Consider the following 15,870-nt stretch of genomic DNA (forward strand, 5'->3'; position numbering starts at 1 on the left):
TTTGATCAAAATAATCGTGATTATCATTTTGGACATAATAGTGCAGCCCTAGTCTACAGTATCCGATATTGGGGGGATGGGGGATGGGGACGGAAGCCGGATATCTGAACGACCCACGGCTTGCCAGAAAATAGACTGCCGCTTATCTTTAGCAGAGCAGAGAGTTGCTGCAGACACTCTCTTGGGACACTACTGGGACACTCCTGGGACGCTCCCGGGACGCTCCCGGAACGCTACCGGGACGCTCCTGAGACGCTCCCGGGACGCTCCTGGGACACTCCCGGGACGCTCCTGAGACGCTCCTGGGACGCTCCTGGGACACTACTGGGACGCTACCGGGACGCTACCGGGACGCTCCTGGGACACTACTGGGACACTCCTGAGACGCTCCTGAGACGCTTCCGAGACGCTCCTGAGACGCTCCCGGCACGCTACTGGGACGCTCCCGGGACACGCTGTGGCGCGGCTGGTGGATTATCAAGCATTTTCTTGAATGGACACGTGGGCAGCGGCGCCTCCAGAATGCAGTGCAGACACACCCGGTGGATAGCAGTGACATTTACAGCTAAATCAAATAAAAGACCTTTTCAGCACAGGTATCCCATCCCTGAGTCACTGAGGTTTCATCTCCAATTTGCATTTACCATGTTATTATCTGCAATACTAGTGAGACAAGCGAAGGTAGCGACAGTGAGATGAAGAGGACTCACCCTTTGGTGAAGCACACAGACCTCCTGCACGTGGGCCTGACTATGTCCAGGAGCAGAGCATATCGCAGCAGAGTTTTAGGAGGAAGGAGAAAGTCTTCCAGGTTTACTTCCGTCTGTGGTTGCAGGAAGTCTTGGATCTGCCTGACAGAGAGATCGTTGTTCTGAATCCTCTTCCTCTGGGCATCCATTGTGGTCTCGAGCTTATACAGGACCTGACCCCCCTGCTTTCCCTCCTCCGGCTGCCAGGTGCCTGAGCGGGGAGGGCTCGGCACTGTGGGCGGCTCAGGGGAGTCCTTCTCAGCAGGATGTGGGAAGGCATCTAAGATCTAAGATGACATACTTTATCAAAAGCCTTCCATCTGCAGTACCAGTACTACCAAGTCCTAACAGACCCGATTTCCTCAAATTACACCCAAACACTGCATCGGGACAGTTTCTTAGGTATAAACAGATTTTTAGGGAGTTGTGTTGATTATTCTGAGCAACTTCTACTCACTGAAATCCAATTCCCCTCTCTAACATCAGGGTAGAGGAGCAGACGTTTTAAAACTAATAGGGCCAAACTGTTTCCATGGCTACTGGCAAGTCAAAACCGATCCATCTTTGGTTATGTGAGAATTACTTAAAGATAGAATCCTTAAAAAAAAAAAAAGGCACAATAAGTAGAGTGTTCCTAAAAAACTACATATAGACTCACACAAAATGACATACGTCGAAAGTACAAGGTTTTGTACCAAAAGGTTTAAGGATTTGAAAAAATATGAAATATTACCGTTGTAGCTGCAGCTTTGGCTGACACAGAGATAGTGCTAAAATGTCTCTTTGATATATTTAATACATATTCAGCAAGCCTCACCTTTGAACTGATGAAGTTCTCTGTTGAAATCTTGGCAATCAGGAAGTATCGCAGTCTGGAATTTGGCATCCCGACCTGGATTTATGGATAGAACAGTGATGTAAATATAACTTGCTCTGCAGATGTATTTATTGAAATGAGTCATAGTGGGTCTCTTACACTTGTGGGTGAGACCATGACCTCATGGAAAGTGTAACCACATTCCACGAGTGTTTTCACCAAACGTTCCCTGGAGAGTAGAAGAGGAATATGAGGAACACCGTCACCTTACAGTGCTTTTAACAGTCATTCTAAATCAAACATAAATTCGAAATCACATTTTTCAATACAGATTTCAATACCCAATACTGGCATGGTGACCTTCCAGGCTTTCTGAATGCACCGTGCAGGTCTCCATGGTTACCTGGCAGAGGAGCTCTCGAAGCCTTTGACGTTCTCCAGCAGGAGGAAGCGCGGCAGCCTGCTCAGCCTGGCCACCCACCGTCACATGGAGGAAGAAATAGATACAGAGATACATTTGAAATTGTTTTAAATGAAATGATTCAAAGGTCCATTTGGTGGATGCACCCACACGGTTGCGTGATGGAGAATGGAGCCTGGAGAGCCAGTCCGTTGTATGTTCAGCTGATATTGCAATATTGCTTACCAGAGAGTTATAAAAAGTCATAGTATAGCATGTCAAAAAGTCATCGAATAGCCTATCGATAAGTCAAAAACATTGCATCTCAAAAAATCATGGTACAGCATGTTAGCATGTCAAAAAGTCATAGCAAGCCGAAAAGAGTAAAAAAACTAGTCATAGTATATTATGGTACAAACATCCCAATAGAAAAGGGATTTTGATTTTGATTTGCTAATGTTGATTCCACCTTGTTGCCGCCTGCATTATTGTGCACTTGACACTGAAACACAAATCCGATCCGATTTTAATCTGCAGACATTTGGGGCGCCTGGGTAGCTCACCTGGTGCGCCCCACATACAGCGGCTGAGTCCTTGACGCAGCTGGCGTCGGTTTGATTCGAGAAAGAAAGAAAAAAGAAGAAAAAAAAACAACGCGTGGCTAGGAAATTGCATTCTTACAAATTTCGACATGAAAATGTGTTTTCATCCAGGCCGACTAGAGGGCAATATGAAACCAAGACGTGGAGATGAAAGACCTTGGCAGAAGATCGAGGATGTAGAGGAAGCTCTTGGTCCTCAGGTCAGCAACGTCCCCCTGGAGTCCTAACCTGCACAGAGGACAAACTAAGAGAGATGTCCCCTACATGGTTGAGACATTTCCAATAACCCCGTCAGTCAGAGAGCTGCAGAGTCTCCAACCCTCCACCTGCTGGTCCTACATCTTCCTTAGGAGCTTCATATTGGAATTGTTAGATTTTCATTTTAGACATTGTTGCTTCTTTTCTTGTTTGCTGGGCTTTGTTGTAACTTACTTGATTTAAAAAAAAAAAACCTTTATTAGTATAAATGTCTCGTACATACATTAGTACAGAGCGGAACTTTCTTTATAAATATGTTAGCTTGTTGTTCATGGTCCAAAATCAAGTATTAATGTATAGTTTTCAGTCAAATAACACAGGCACCCACTCGCTAAGACCTAAACATAAAAAACCTGGCATTTGGACAATTGCTTGGTCCAATTTATTTCTTTTAGAAGGTTTCAACTCGTTACTTACTCTGATTAAGTTTGGACAATTTGTTGGATCACACGGCAAACCAGCAGGTGAAGAAGTGTTCAGATCCTTTACTAAAATACCTTAATACAAGTAATAGGCCTGCAGTGAAAATGTAACTTCAGTAAAAGTATTAAAGATAAAGATAAATCCTCCCATTGTGGAAAGAGTAAAGCATCCAACCGGCTGTGTGTTTAATGACATCATCATCTCAGCTGGACCTGGAGGCCGTTATATTGTTGCTAGGTTACCTTATAATCAAACATCACATTTGATAAACTACAGGTGTTTTGCAGGGGTGCACAGTTAAGAAAATATCTAGGTTTCTAGATTTTTAGGCTCAAGATTCGAAATCCATTTAATTAAAAAAATGATTCTCTATTAAAAAAAAAGTGTGACACAATATAAATGTAAACTTTTCCCATGTGATAGAATACACGGCATCACAAAAAAAAGATTTGATTTTTGGAATTCTATGACTTAGTTTTGAATCTGTAGAGCTTGAATCGTGATACGAATGTGAATCCAATATTTTGCACACCCCTAGTGTTTTGTGTGCATAAATCTTAATGTGTAAAGTAACTAGTAACTAAAGCTGCCAGATGAATGTAGTGGAATAAAAAGTAGAATAGTTCTCTCTGAAATGTAGAGGAGTAGAAGTAGAAAGTGGCATGAAGAGAAAAAACTCAAGTAAAGTACAAGTACCTCAACATTTGGACATATGTACATAACTGAAGTAAATGTACTTAGTTACGTTGTATCAGTGCTCAGTACACACAACCCCCCCCGACCTACCTGGTGAAAGGCTGGCAGGGAGGACTCATCAAAATCATGTCAATAGATAACTTATTGAAGTCATCTAGGGATATGCCCTAAAAGTAAAAGGTAAAACTATTCAAGCTTTTAAAAGTTATAACATGGCAAAGTTCTAAATAAAGCCCAGAGGATTGGTTCATCTGTGAATCACTCTACCCTAGACTCGATATTGTCTTAGATTTTGGATATTCTAATATGACACGTTGTATTTTCCTGGTTTTATAAACTTTTACGGACTTGACATGAGGCGGCGCTGTACGTCACCATAAAAACGAATGCACAAAGATGAATTATGGCCATTTCTATGTTCTCAAACCATGTATTTTACATGCTAATTCTGAGACATTAGACCTGGCGGTTACATTTTACTTGAAGTTTGCTACATGACAGTGACATGACACCATCATGAACTTGTCATAAGCAGTTATGACATATGAGATCTTTTTTTTTAGTAAGTGTCATTCGGTTATGTGATGACAAGTTATGGTAAATGTTAGGGTTAGGGTTAATATGTCATGCCTGTGTCATGAGTGTCATGAGAGCGTCATGAGAGTGTTGTGTGTTCATGACGGTGTCATGTCACTCTCATGCAGTAAAGTGTAACCGACCTGGCCCTAACAGAAACACTGAAACCAACTAAAACCCAACTTTAACTACTGGAAAACTAACTAAACCTTTCTGAAAAACTGAACTAAAATTAGCAAACACACTCTGAAAAAGGTACCTAAAACTCAAGTCAAAACCAAAATAAAATATAAAATATTACAACCTCATCACAGAAAAAATCACCAGCTCATTCAATGACAAGCAACAGATGCAGGGCTGGCCAAAGTATATATATATATATATATATATATATATATATATATATATTAGCCCTGATTGGTGCATCTGAACAGGGAGCAGTGGATTTTTGCAAGTCGCACAACAGGCTTTTAAAAACCTGCTTCATGTAGTTCTACTGGATAGATATATCTATATATACATACATACTGTATATCCCAACATTGATCTAATATATGAGGGCCATATATCATAACATAAGTGGTGTCTTTTCCTGGTTTTAAAGGCTACATTACAGTAAAGTGATGTCATATTCTGACCTTAGACTGCTCTAGCTGTTTAATTATTTGCCTCTACCCAATAAGTCAATTTACCCACATCATGGGTGATTTGTTTTACCAAAACTCTTTGTGTAAGCCCAAATAGTCAACCCTCCAACATCGACACGGATAGAGTTGGTCAAAAACATCGTGATAGCTGTAGTTAGAATCCCTGATCAGCTGCAGGTAGTCCCCTCTCACCCACCTCGATGGTCTTGTTCCACAGCGCCGTGTCAGGGAAGTTGTGCCCGTAGATTTGATTGGCCGTGGTGTTTATGTCGATGGCGGCCACTACCTGGGCAGGTATGCCACTCTCTGGAGAAAGAAACAGACGATAAGCTAGACTGTGCGCTAGGTACAGAGCACGGCTCTGTTGTAAATGGGAGAGGTAACCACGCCCCTTAATTTGCATATTAGATCTGAAAATGAACAAAGAAAATCATTAAATGTGGATTTAGGGAAAAAAAGTCTCTCGAAATAATTAAAAGGAAAACCTTTAATCTATTTAGCTAACTGATTCATTTTTATATTAATATTTACATTTATATTATTTATTGCCTCATTTGTTTATTTCATGATATATTTCAAAGGCATATTTATTTATTTTTTATTCATGTATTTATGTAATATTGAATAAAACGGCATTCCACACCCAAGACACTGATACATCCATCTTATGGTGCTGACACACAATTGATGGTGTTGAGATATACACAGACACACATACATACATACATTTTAATACACCCAATGTTGTTTAACAATAATGACAAAGGAGCAAGTCTTGAAAAAATAAAGTGATTATTATTTTATGTCCCTAATGCTATGGATTGTGGGTACTTTGTCCACAGAAAGTTTGCTTGAGGCATGCGCAACTCACATCTGTATACTGTCTATTCTGTCTATGGTAGTGACCATGGACTGTATACCGTACTGTCTATGGTAGTGACCATAGAATACCGTACTGTCTATGGTAGTGACCATAGAATACCGTACTGTCTATGTTAGTGACCATAGAATACCGTACTGTCTATGGTAGTGACCATGGACTGTATACCGTATTGTCTATGGTAGTGACCATAGAATACCGTACTGCCTATGGTAGTGACCATGGACTGTATACAGTACTGTCTATGGTAGTGACCATAGAATACCGTACTGCCTATGGTAGTGACCATAGAATACCGTACTGCCTATGGTCGTGACCATGGACTGTATACCGTTATGTCTATGGTAGTGACCATGGACTGTATACCGTACTGTCTATGGTAGTGACTTTTATGGTCGCTACCACAGATAGTACGGTATACATTCTATGGCAGTCTGTATACCGTATACGTCTATGGTAGTGACAGGCTCCATATGTGGATTTGGACCTAACACATTCGTAATTTGGTGTTGGACCATAGACTGTCAGTCTATGGGTAGGACAGCCCACCGAACATTGAACATTGGGATTTGTTGACGGTGACGGTAACTGTAACTGTTAACGTTAGTCCGCTTCAATACAACACACCGTGGCAGAGCGGTTACGGCGTAGAACGTATAAAGAGCTAAATCTACTTTAAGCCACTCATTAATGTACGGTTAACGATAGCTCACCCTTTAAAGCATAATGCATCCCTCCTATCCCGCTGTAGAGCTCGAGCACCCGCCATGACACCATCACTTCTTCTTCTTCTTCTACATTTATTCGGCAGACAGTTCTTCTTTGTGGTGTTTCATGGGTGTTGTCAACAACAAAATGGCGCGTTACCGCCGCTGTCTGGTCTGGAGAGTGGGGTGGGATTATTTAATATAATCTAAGAATTTCCATAGAGAATTTCTCATTATGTGTCCAGGTGCATTTAGGTAAATAATTATACATACGTTAATATGTAATTAATACTATGTCAATATTATGGCAACATTTTGCATGCACACAAGTTAATTCATATATACAGAAAAAAACTTGGTTTGTTAAATTCTTGATGCCACAATGTACATTTACAGTCATAGTTGCATGTACATATACCATATGCGTATACACATATATAATATTGTCATATGATAATATTGATATATATACATATTTATATATATTTGAGTAAAGGTGCATCTTCCAAATATATGAGAAAATATTTCAAGTCAAAACCTTACTAAACAAAATGCATGATAAAAGAAATATTTCACCTTCTATGAAAAATGAGCTGTAGACTTTCAACTTTCTAACCTATATTTGTCACATAATTATTCAAGACACTGGCACAGAAGCAATATTGTAGGCTACTTCCAGCAAATCGTATTTCTGTTTTTGCTTTGTAAAGTTTTAAGAAATAATGTAAAATATATATTTAAAAAAATATATCTTAAATAATTCTATTATTGTATTACGCTTCTGTTAAAGTAACAATTGGTCTGAGCAGGGCTTTGTATATAATCTTAATAATGTTCATGTGTTTGTTGTTACTTGTTGTCAACCAAAAAGATTTTTCTAGAATGTATTTTTGCAGCTGCTGGAGCTCTTAATTTGACAGGGAGGAGTGGCTGAAGGACCCGGAAGTATCCTATTATGGAATGGTGTCTGCTTCTCACATAAACTTCCGGTTGGGTGTCAGCTTGAAGCGAAGTCTTTAGCAGAATTTGATCACAAAGCCAGTATATTTCTCTTTTTCATTCCTTTGTTCCCCACCCCCAGTGTTTTTCATTGTGTCGCCATAGCAATTTTCACATTTTCCCGCCGCTGACCGCGTGAGTGCTGGTTGTTTATGTTAACGCTACAACGTAACATTTCTAACTAACGTTAACTTTACACGCTGTGCTCCTTTTCTATTCCATGTTCACAGAAAACAAGATGTCCAAGTCTTTGAAGAAGATAGTGGAGGAGAGTCGGGACAAGAACATTCCAGAGGTGGAGATGTGCGACAGGGGCATTTCCAACATGCTGGACATCCCAGGACTATGTAAGACAATGTCTTCCATTTCACCACCAACATAAAGGAAACTAGCTATTGGAACCGACAGTAGGTTAGCTAATATTAAGGAAGAATGTTCGTTTGACATGAAGAATCAACGAATACTGTATTTGTCATAAGTTACAAACTATACCTCAACAATATATATGGTGACAAAAACGCCAGTGAAACCGTTATCCTGCTAACCTTAGTGGTCCCCTAATACTGTATCTGAAGTCTCTTTTATATAGACCTTAGTGGGTTCTATACTGTATCGAAGTCTCTTTATATAGACTTAGTGGTCCCAATACTGTATGAAGCTCTTTTATATAGACCTTAGTGGTCCTAATACTGTATCTGAAGTCTCTTTAATAGACCTTAGTGGTCCCTAATATTGATCTGAAGTCTCTTTTTAGACCTATGGTCCCTAATACTGTATCTGAAGTCTCTTTTTATTAGACCTTAGTGGTCCTAACTGTATCTGAAGTCTCTTTTATAGACCTAGTGGGTCCCTAATACTGATCTGAGTAGCTCCTTTTATATAGACCTTAGTGGTCCCTAATACTGTATCTGAAGTCTCTTTAATAGACCTTAGTGGTCTAATACTGTATCTGAAGTCTCTTTTATATAGACTTAGGTCCCTAATACTGTATCTGAAGTCTCTTTATATAGACCTTAGTGGTCCCTAATACTGGATCTGAGGTCTCTTTTATAAGACCTTAGTGGTCCCTAACTGATCTGAGGTCTCTTTTATATAGACCTAGTGGTCCCTAAACTGATCGTTAGTCTCTTTAGATAGACCTAGTGGTCCCTATATTCGTTCGTTTCGTTGGTTTATTTACACGTCATTATTGTAAATTCAGACACACATTCCATGAGGCACAACAATCCTATACAGGACGCATGAAATGGGAACCCCAAATAAGCTACTAAAGCTTTCAGAGGGGGCCCGAAAACAAAACAACAACACCAACACACCTCCAAACTCATTACCATAGACAAACAAAACAAACAAACCCAAACAACAAATAAACAAACAATCCCAGCACAAATTAGAATTATTAAAAATGATCAACAATATGAAGAAAGCATTTTCCTTGACGTTTCTTAAGATGGAGACAGATAGCAACAATTTAAGTTTTCCTCAAGCTCGTTCCAAATCTGCGGTCCCCTACAACACAATCCGGTGACATTTTACCGACGTTTTTTACAGTAATTCGGCATTTTCCCTTGTATCTAGGTATACAGGGGGACAGATGGGACAAGCTCACACAACCTGCCGTTTAACCTGTGAAAAACCTGGAACATCATACAGGCATTAGATATATGTTATGTCAGGGAGCCTCAGTAATCCAAGACGATGAAATAGAGGACGAGTGGGGGTGTTAGGCTCAGACCACATTAATGCCCGTAACTTTTTTCTGTAAACTATGTAGTTTCCCAAATGGCTAGGAAAAGTGTACACCATAGTATTACAATAATAAATGCGGTCAAACAAAGTTTTATATAAGGTGAGCAGTGTGGTGTGGAAGTAATGTCTTAGTTTAAAAAATAGTCGACATATTTAGATAAATTTTAATTAGGTGATCAATATGGCATTGAAATTTAAATTTTCATCAATAAAACTCCAAGGAATTTAGTGGCATTTCTCTTTCAATTATTTGTTCATTTATTTTAACACAGACATGCTTGTTTACTATGGTTTTGATTAGAATGAAATACAATGTATTGTCTTTTTATATGTAAGAGATAATATTACCCCGAAACCAATTCCATTTCTTAATTCTCTATTCATTCTTCCAGTCATTGGACTCTTATGTGATAAGAATAAATTTGTGTCACGCAAATAAAACTTTATGTAAACCTGTGGGAATTTCAAAGTATAACTATAACAAAACAAAGAGGGGCCCAAAATGGATCCCTGAGGGACTCCAAATTTAATGGTGTTCTTAAAGAAATTTGTTCCTTAATATTACAAATTGCTGTCTGCCACTAGAACTTTTGAACCAACTAAGTGCTACTCTAATTCCATAATGATGTAATTGTTCAATAAGATTCCAAATCAATAGTATCAAATGCTTTGGATAAATCTAAAAAAATACCATACCACAGTCACCTTATCAATGGCATCTTGATCTTTTCGTCAGTCTAGTATACCCATGCAGTTGTATCATTTTCCTAAAGCCTATTGGGAAGAAACACATAATATTTAATTGTCAAGGTATCCATTTACCTCTGTACACTACTCTCTCGAAAACCTTAGAAATTGTAGGCAAATAGAATGGGACGAATTGCTCATATCATTTATCCCCAGATTTAAAAACTGGTTATAATTTGAAATTTTGCCCTTTCGGCACAATTCCAGAGAACAACGAAAGGTTTATGCAATAAGTAAGTGCTCAATGATATCAACTGCATGGCTTTCAGATTATGCTACAGATTTCATCCTACCACGCAGCTGTACGAACTTCGTAAGTCTGAAATGATTTTAATGACTTCGTTGCAGTCCGTGGCTTCATAAAGAAAGAATTGTTGTAGTTGCCTGCAAATAGTGTTAGGAAAATACCCTGCGGTGTGGTTTTATATTATTAGAAAGTTTTTCCCAACAGTGAGGCAAAGAATTAATAAAAGTGTTTATGATCAATATCGTTTGAGGAGTTATAGCAATATCTGGAAGCACAGTGCTGTTTGCTCTTTTTAAGTACTTCATTAGCACTTTCCAAGACTTCTTAGAGTCACCCTTAGATGCTTGAATGAGGTTGAATAAGGCTACTTACTTCCTCCAATATAGAGTGTGAGTTTATTCCTAATTACTATAATTCTATTCTTGGCACTTGGTTTTTTAAGACATTTTGTAAAGTTTGTTCTTATGCGCAATAGATTTTAAATAACCTTTGTGAGCAGGGGTTATGACCAATTCACCATATTTACAGTCTTCTCAGGGATGGTACGATTAATGAATTTGTGATTCTGATTTATAGGTAGTCACTAGAGTGTCTGGATCATACAATCATAAATACTTCCCAGTTTTTGCCTGTAAACTACCTCAATTGTTTGAGAGTAGTCTCATTTAGGATTTTAGTTTTAGTTGCTTGCTGTAATTTAATATACTACTAGATTCTAGAAAAAAACAATTGGAAAATGGTCAGTAATATCTGATAACACAACTCCAGATTCAAGCCTAGCATTTTGATGTTTGTAAAAATGTCAATAGCTGACTTGTGGATGGTCACTCTAGTAATTGATTTATGGTACAAAAAAGGAAGAGAAATGTAAAGTATTAATAAAGTCATTTTGATGCATCTTCTTTGAGAACAATCAATTAAGTCCCCTAGCAGAACACAATCTTGTTTTCCTGTTTAGGAGATAAGATGTCTTCCATTTAATTTTAAAAGTATCAAAGTCGAGTCGGGGGGACGATAAATACTCCTACATAAGTTGTTTAGCTTTTTGAGGTTCTCAATAAAGAGTGAATCACCATGATATCATCTAAGACAATCATCACAAACAGTCATATGAGTCTGGAATGCATAAAACAGACACCACCACGGGCGGCCAAGTCTGTTTTTGGTGACTAGCTTGTAATCATAAGATTAGAATATCAGTAAGTCCTGTCATTAATCCAGGTTCACTGCAGCCGATGACATCAAAGCTCAGTCAGAGGTTAAAAGTAAATTAGCTAATCCTCATGATGTTTCCAAGCCTTCTAATATTAAGGGCAAATGATGAGTATTTACATAATTTAAGTTTTTTAATGTTCAGGAATATAATATTTACAATTTAAATTTTTACCCAACAGTCAACATAACATCCTCCCATCAAAGTTTAATCATCGAACGCCATATGAGAAATACTATAAATATTAAGTTGATGACACAAAGGTTGCTGGGATCTTATAAAGTAACATGTTCACATAAAAATCATCTTTATATTCTAAACGCTTAACACGGATAACGATAATCCACGTCTATTCCAACAAAAAGTTAATTTAAGAAATTAAAAGAAGAAAAAAGAAAAGGAAAAGTAACTGCCAATTATTTTTTAGCTTTTAACCACCTTAGAATACTCATCCCTATCCACTGAATAAGATTAAATGTATGAAGAAAAAATACCCAAAACGAAGATAGGGAGAGGTAACAACCATGAACCCAAGAAATACATACCAGTGGGACAAAAGTCAACGTCTTGTTAATCAGTTATATCAAAACCAAAGACTATACTCAAAAAGCTTACGCACACAGGGGCTGCAGGAAAATAAGGAAAACGAAAAGGCTAACCAAGACAGTCTGTTGTCTGGTTTGCCCGTTACCAGACAAGTACAATCATGCTCAAATGTCGGTGAATAGAAGTCTAACCGAATAGACGCTATGTATTCCTTTGCTTCCACAACCGATGCAAGGCCTTTCTCCCTCCCTTCAGTTAATGGTGAGCCTGGCAGGGAACGCACAGCGTGGCTTAGTTCTAGTTGTGATAGCTCCGCCATTACCTCACGGTACTGATGTCGTTGTTCCCGAACCCGGAGCGTAGTCCCGTAGATGAATATCAAATGTCCCGGTATTTCAACTGACCCTCATCATCCGGCTTCGCGGTATTTTATCTTGACCTGGTATTTATGAGAGAGGATGATGAACCGGTCTCGGCCGTTGGCCCGGCTGTGGTTCTTTGCAAGGGCTCCGTGAGCTCTGTCGCACTCCGGCGGAGATCCAGAATCTTCTTGCCGAAGACCTCAAACAGATCATAGAGAAGAACGTGGATGGATTATATCCCTCAATTGACTCCGGTAGGCCTAGACCTCTGTGTTTTGCGGCGGCTACGGGATTCCAGACGGTGACTTTAGCAGCTATTTAGCATTGCTTTCAGTTAGCTTGGCACATGATATTTCCATAGCTAGCAGGCGTTCTGCCTGTAGGTTAGCATTTAATTCGAGCGCCCCAATCCAACATTGTCGGATACCGTCGCTTGTATGTGATCAAGCCTTTCTCCAATTTTGCCATAGTGGCGTTGAAGTCAGCAGAGAGGGCTTTCCGATTTTCTCTAATAAAGCTGCTATGGACCATGTCAATACATCTCCTCCATGTCCGGGCTTGTAACTCCTGATCTGATCTACTTTTGTAACTTTCGGAGGCATGGTTTGCAGGATCAATGGTTTAGTATACTTAAATGAGAGTGGAATACTTGGTTAGGACGGCATAAACAGAGTGGTTCTACTTTACAGGCTTAGTGAAGCGTGGCTCATCGTGGTTAGCGTGCCTTGCCGTGCAGCTACGTCATCAACCTGCCGCCATCTCCCCTCATTGATGAATACTGTATCTGAAGTCTCTTTTATATAGACCTTAGTGATCCTTTTAAGTACAAATTTGTACTTTACTTGAGTCTTTTCTTTTCATGCCACTTTCTTCTTCTACTCTACATTTCAGAGAGAACTATAGTACATTTTACTCCACATACAACTATAAATTGAATTTCCTGTGAATATATTATTAATTACAGTCCTTATTACAATATTGTGTACAAGAAAGATGCCAGAGTAAACAAAGTGCCGAGTGAGTTGCAGTGCTGTTGTGTTGACTGGATGTTCTGTTGTTGCAGTCACTCTGTCTAACATCACGCAGCTGGTCCTCAGCCACAACAAGCTCACAGGTAAGCCTCTCACACACTCTCAGTAGTCATGTAGTCCACAACGTTCCACTTCTGGGATAGTTCTGGTGCTTTCCAATCTGGTCCAATCTGAGGACTATGGTTACCTGGTCCTCAGATCTCTGCAGGGTAAATCCAGACAGCTAGCTAGACTATCTGTCCAATCTGAGGACTATGGTTACCTGGTCCTCATATCTCTGCAGGGTAAATCCAGACAGCTAGCTAGACTGTCTGTCCAATCTGAGGACTATGGTTACCTGGTCCTCAGATCTCTGCAGGGTAAATCCAGACAGCTAGCTAGACTGTCTGTCCAATCTGAGGACTATGGTTACCTGGTCCTCAGATCTCTGCAGGGTAAATCCAGACAGCTAGCTAGACTATCTGTCCAATCTGAGGACTATGGTTACCTGGTCCTCAGTCTAGCTAGCTGTCTGGATTTACCCTGCAGAGACCTGAGGACCGGTACTATAGTCCTCAGATTGGACAGATAGTCTAGCTAGCTGTCTGGATCACCCTGCAGAGACTATCTGTCCAATCTGAGGACTATAGTTACCTGGTCCTCAGGTCTCTGCAGGGTAAATCCAGACAGCTAGCTAGACTATCTGTCCAATCTGAGGACTATGGTTACCTGGTCCTCAGGTCTCTGCAGGGTAAATCCAGACAGCTAGCTAGACTATCTGTCCAATCTGAGTTCTCTGTTGACGACTAAAACTACTTCTTAGTTCCACCAAAACAAGTTCCTTCCTGAGGTTATTTAGCAGCGGCACCGTGGCTCTGTTCGGCACTTAGCGCCGCCAAAGCTATTTGTGAATGGTTTACAGAATTGCCAATAAACCAGAGAATGTATTTCTCCATCCAGGAATGCTGTGTGGACTCAACAGACCTTCCCCCGCAGCGCAGTGGAGGAAGGTCTGCGAGACTAGTAGTAATGTGCAACTGTTTTTTCTAACCACGGCTTTTTAGGGCTTCCGTGATAATATTTCTGTCTGTGTTTTAGCCTGTGTGTTGTGTATAGATTCTACCCGACCTATAGTTACTGCAGTAACTATTTTAAACACTAGCTGTCAGTATTACATAATGACCCTTTAACTACACGTATGCGACACCAGTAAAATATTTGAAGAAAGGTTTAAGTTAAGAGAAAGGTTAAAGTATAAATATAATTGAGAATATAAATCGTATTCTGTTGTTGCAGACCGAATGTTAACAACTTAAAGGACCATACCAGGGTTTTGCTTGTTGTTCAAGTGTCTTTTTGGACAAACACATCAGCCAAATGTGAATCAGTGTGGAGTTACAGACTGACTAGATTAGCTCTCAGAGCATATTTCATGTTTCTAATTGCTATGGGCATATGTCCTCCTGTAATGTTATGCAGAATTACTCTGTTAAATCTTTGTATGTTGTTTTGCCATTTAATGATTTGTCAGGTAGAGATTTAGCAGCAACAGTGATTTAAAGCAATGGTTTGTCTTATTTATTTTGTGTTGCCGAAGGGTCGTCCAGCAAAAGAATATCTAACCTTGCTCAGCTTTTTGACGCAACACAATGCCACCTGGATAGGCACTGTTGGCCAATCAAAAACATTTCTGGTCAGTAGTGGGAGAAGCATTCGGATCCTTTACTTAAAGCTGTAGAGCGGGACTTTTTGATATTGATGAATGTCCCGTTACATGCAAGCCACTGCCAAATGAGTTGCCACAACGCTAATAAAGACCATCAGCCCCACACAACCACATGACTATGTTCAGAAGATTGTGGCGTCCGGTGACGCTTGAAAAAGTAATACCTAAGTTAATGTTTTTTTTCTATTTTGTTGTCCCTTTATTTCTGAGACAATGAATTGTACAGCAACATTTTGGAATTATTACAGCTCTAGAGCCAGCTCCATTGGTGGCAAGACTCAGAAAGTCACAGTTCTGTTGCTCCTCTGGCCTGTGGACCAGGAACAATGCACATGTTCAGCAGCAGCTGATTGGAAGGGATGTGATGGCGTTTTGCACCAGCAGAGGTCACCGCACACCCATCAACACTCACACCAACCTGGGTGTCCACTGTTAAAGTAACAAACTGAATAACCACATCAAGTTTCACTTATGTATTAAACTTGTTGCTGTGACATTTATTTATATATATATATA

The 15,870-nt window shown here is 39.7% G+C and overlaps 2 protein-coding genes across 3 annotated transcripts in view; one reads left to right on the forward strand and one right to left on the reverse strand.

Moving 5' to 3' along the window:
- The window catches only part of trdmt1 (tRNA aspartic acid methyltransferase 1), a gene marked incomplete in the record, with an annotated part of 24,591 nt that extends 17,657 nt beyond the window's left edge, over positions 1-6,934 (reverse strand). Inside the window, 8 exon segments of the mRNA XM_032510809.1 lie at positions 711-1,036; positions 1,567-1,641; positions 1,726-1,795; positions 1,970-2,035; positions 2,725-2,796; positions 4,036-4,112; positions 5,365-5,474; positions 6,762-6,934. Of these exon segments, the coding sequence (XP_032366700.1) occupies positions 711-1,036; positions 1,567-1,641; positions 1,726-1,795; positions 1,970-2,035; positions 2,725-2,796; positions 4,036-4,112; positions 5,365-5,474; positions 6,762-6,825 (860 nt within the window).
- A 732-nt stretch (positions 6,935-7,666) lies between these two features.
- rsu1 (Ras suppressor protein 1) overlaps positions 7,667-15,870 on the forward strand; it is a 36,103-nt gene continuing 27,899 nt past the window's right edge. The window contains exons 1-3 of one of the 2 annotated variants that reach the window (XM_032510811.1): positions 7,667-7,889; positions 7,985-8,101; positions 13,682-13,732. In XM_032510811.1, coding sequence (XP_032366702.1) covers positions 7,993-8,101; positions 13,682-13,732 — 160 coding nt within the window. In that variant the 5' untranslated portion in view covers positions 7,667-7,889; positions 7,985-7,992. Of the gene's footprint in view, positions 7,890-7,974; positions 8,102-13,681; positions 13,733-15,870 lie in introns of both variants that reach the window. The other variant, XM_032510810.1, reaches the window with a different exon arrangement.

The sequence above is a fragment of the Etheostoma spectabile genome, unplaced genomic scaffold, assembly GCF_008692095.1.
Source record: "Etheostoma spectabile isolate EspeVRDwgs_2016 unplaced genomic scaffold, UIUC_Espe_1.0 scaffold272, whole genome shotgun sequence".
NCBI lineage: Eukaryota > Metazoa > Chordata > Actinopteri > Perciformes > Percidae > Etheostoma > Etheostoma spectabile.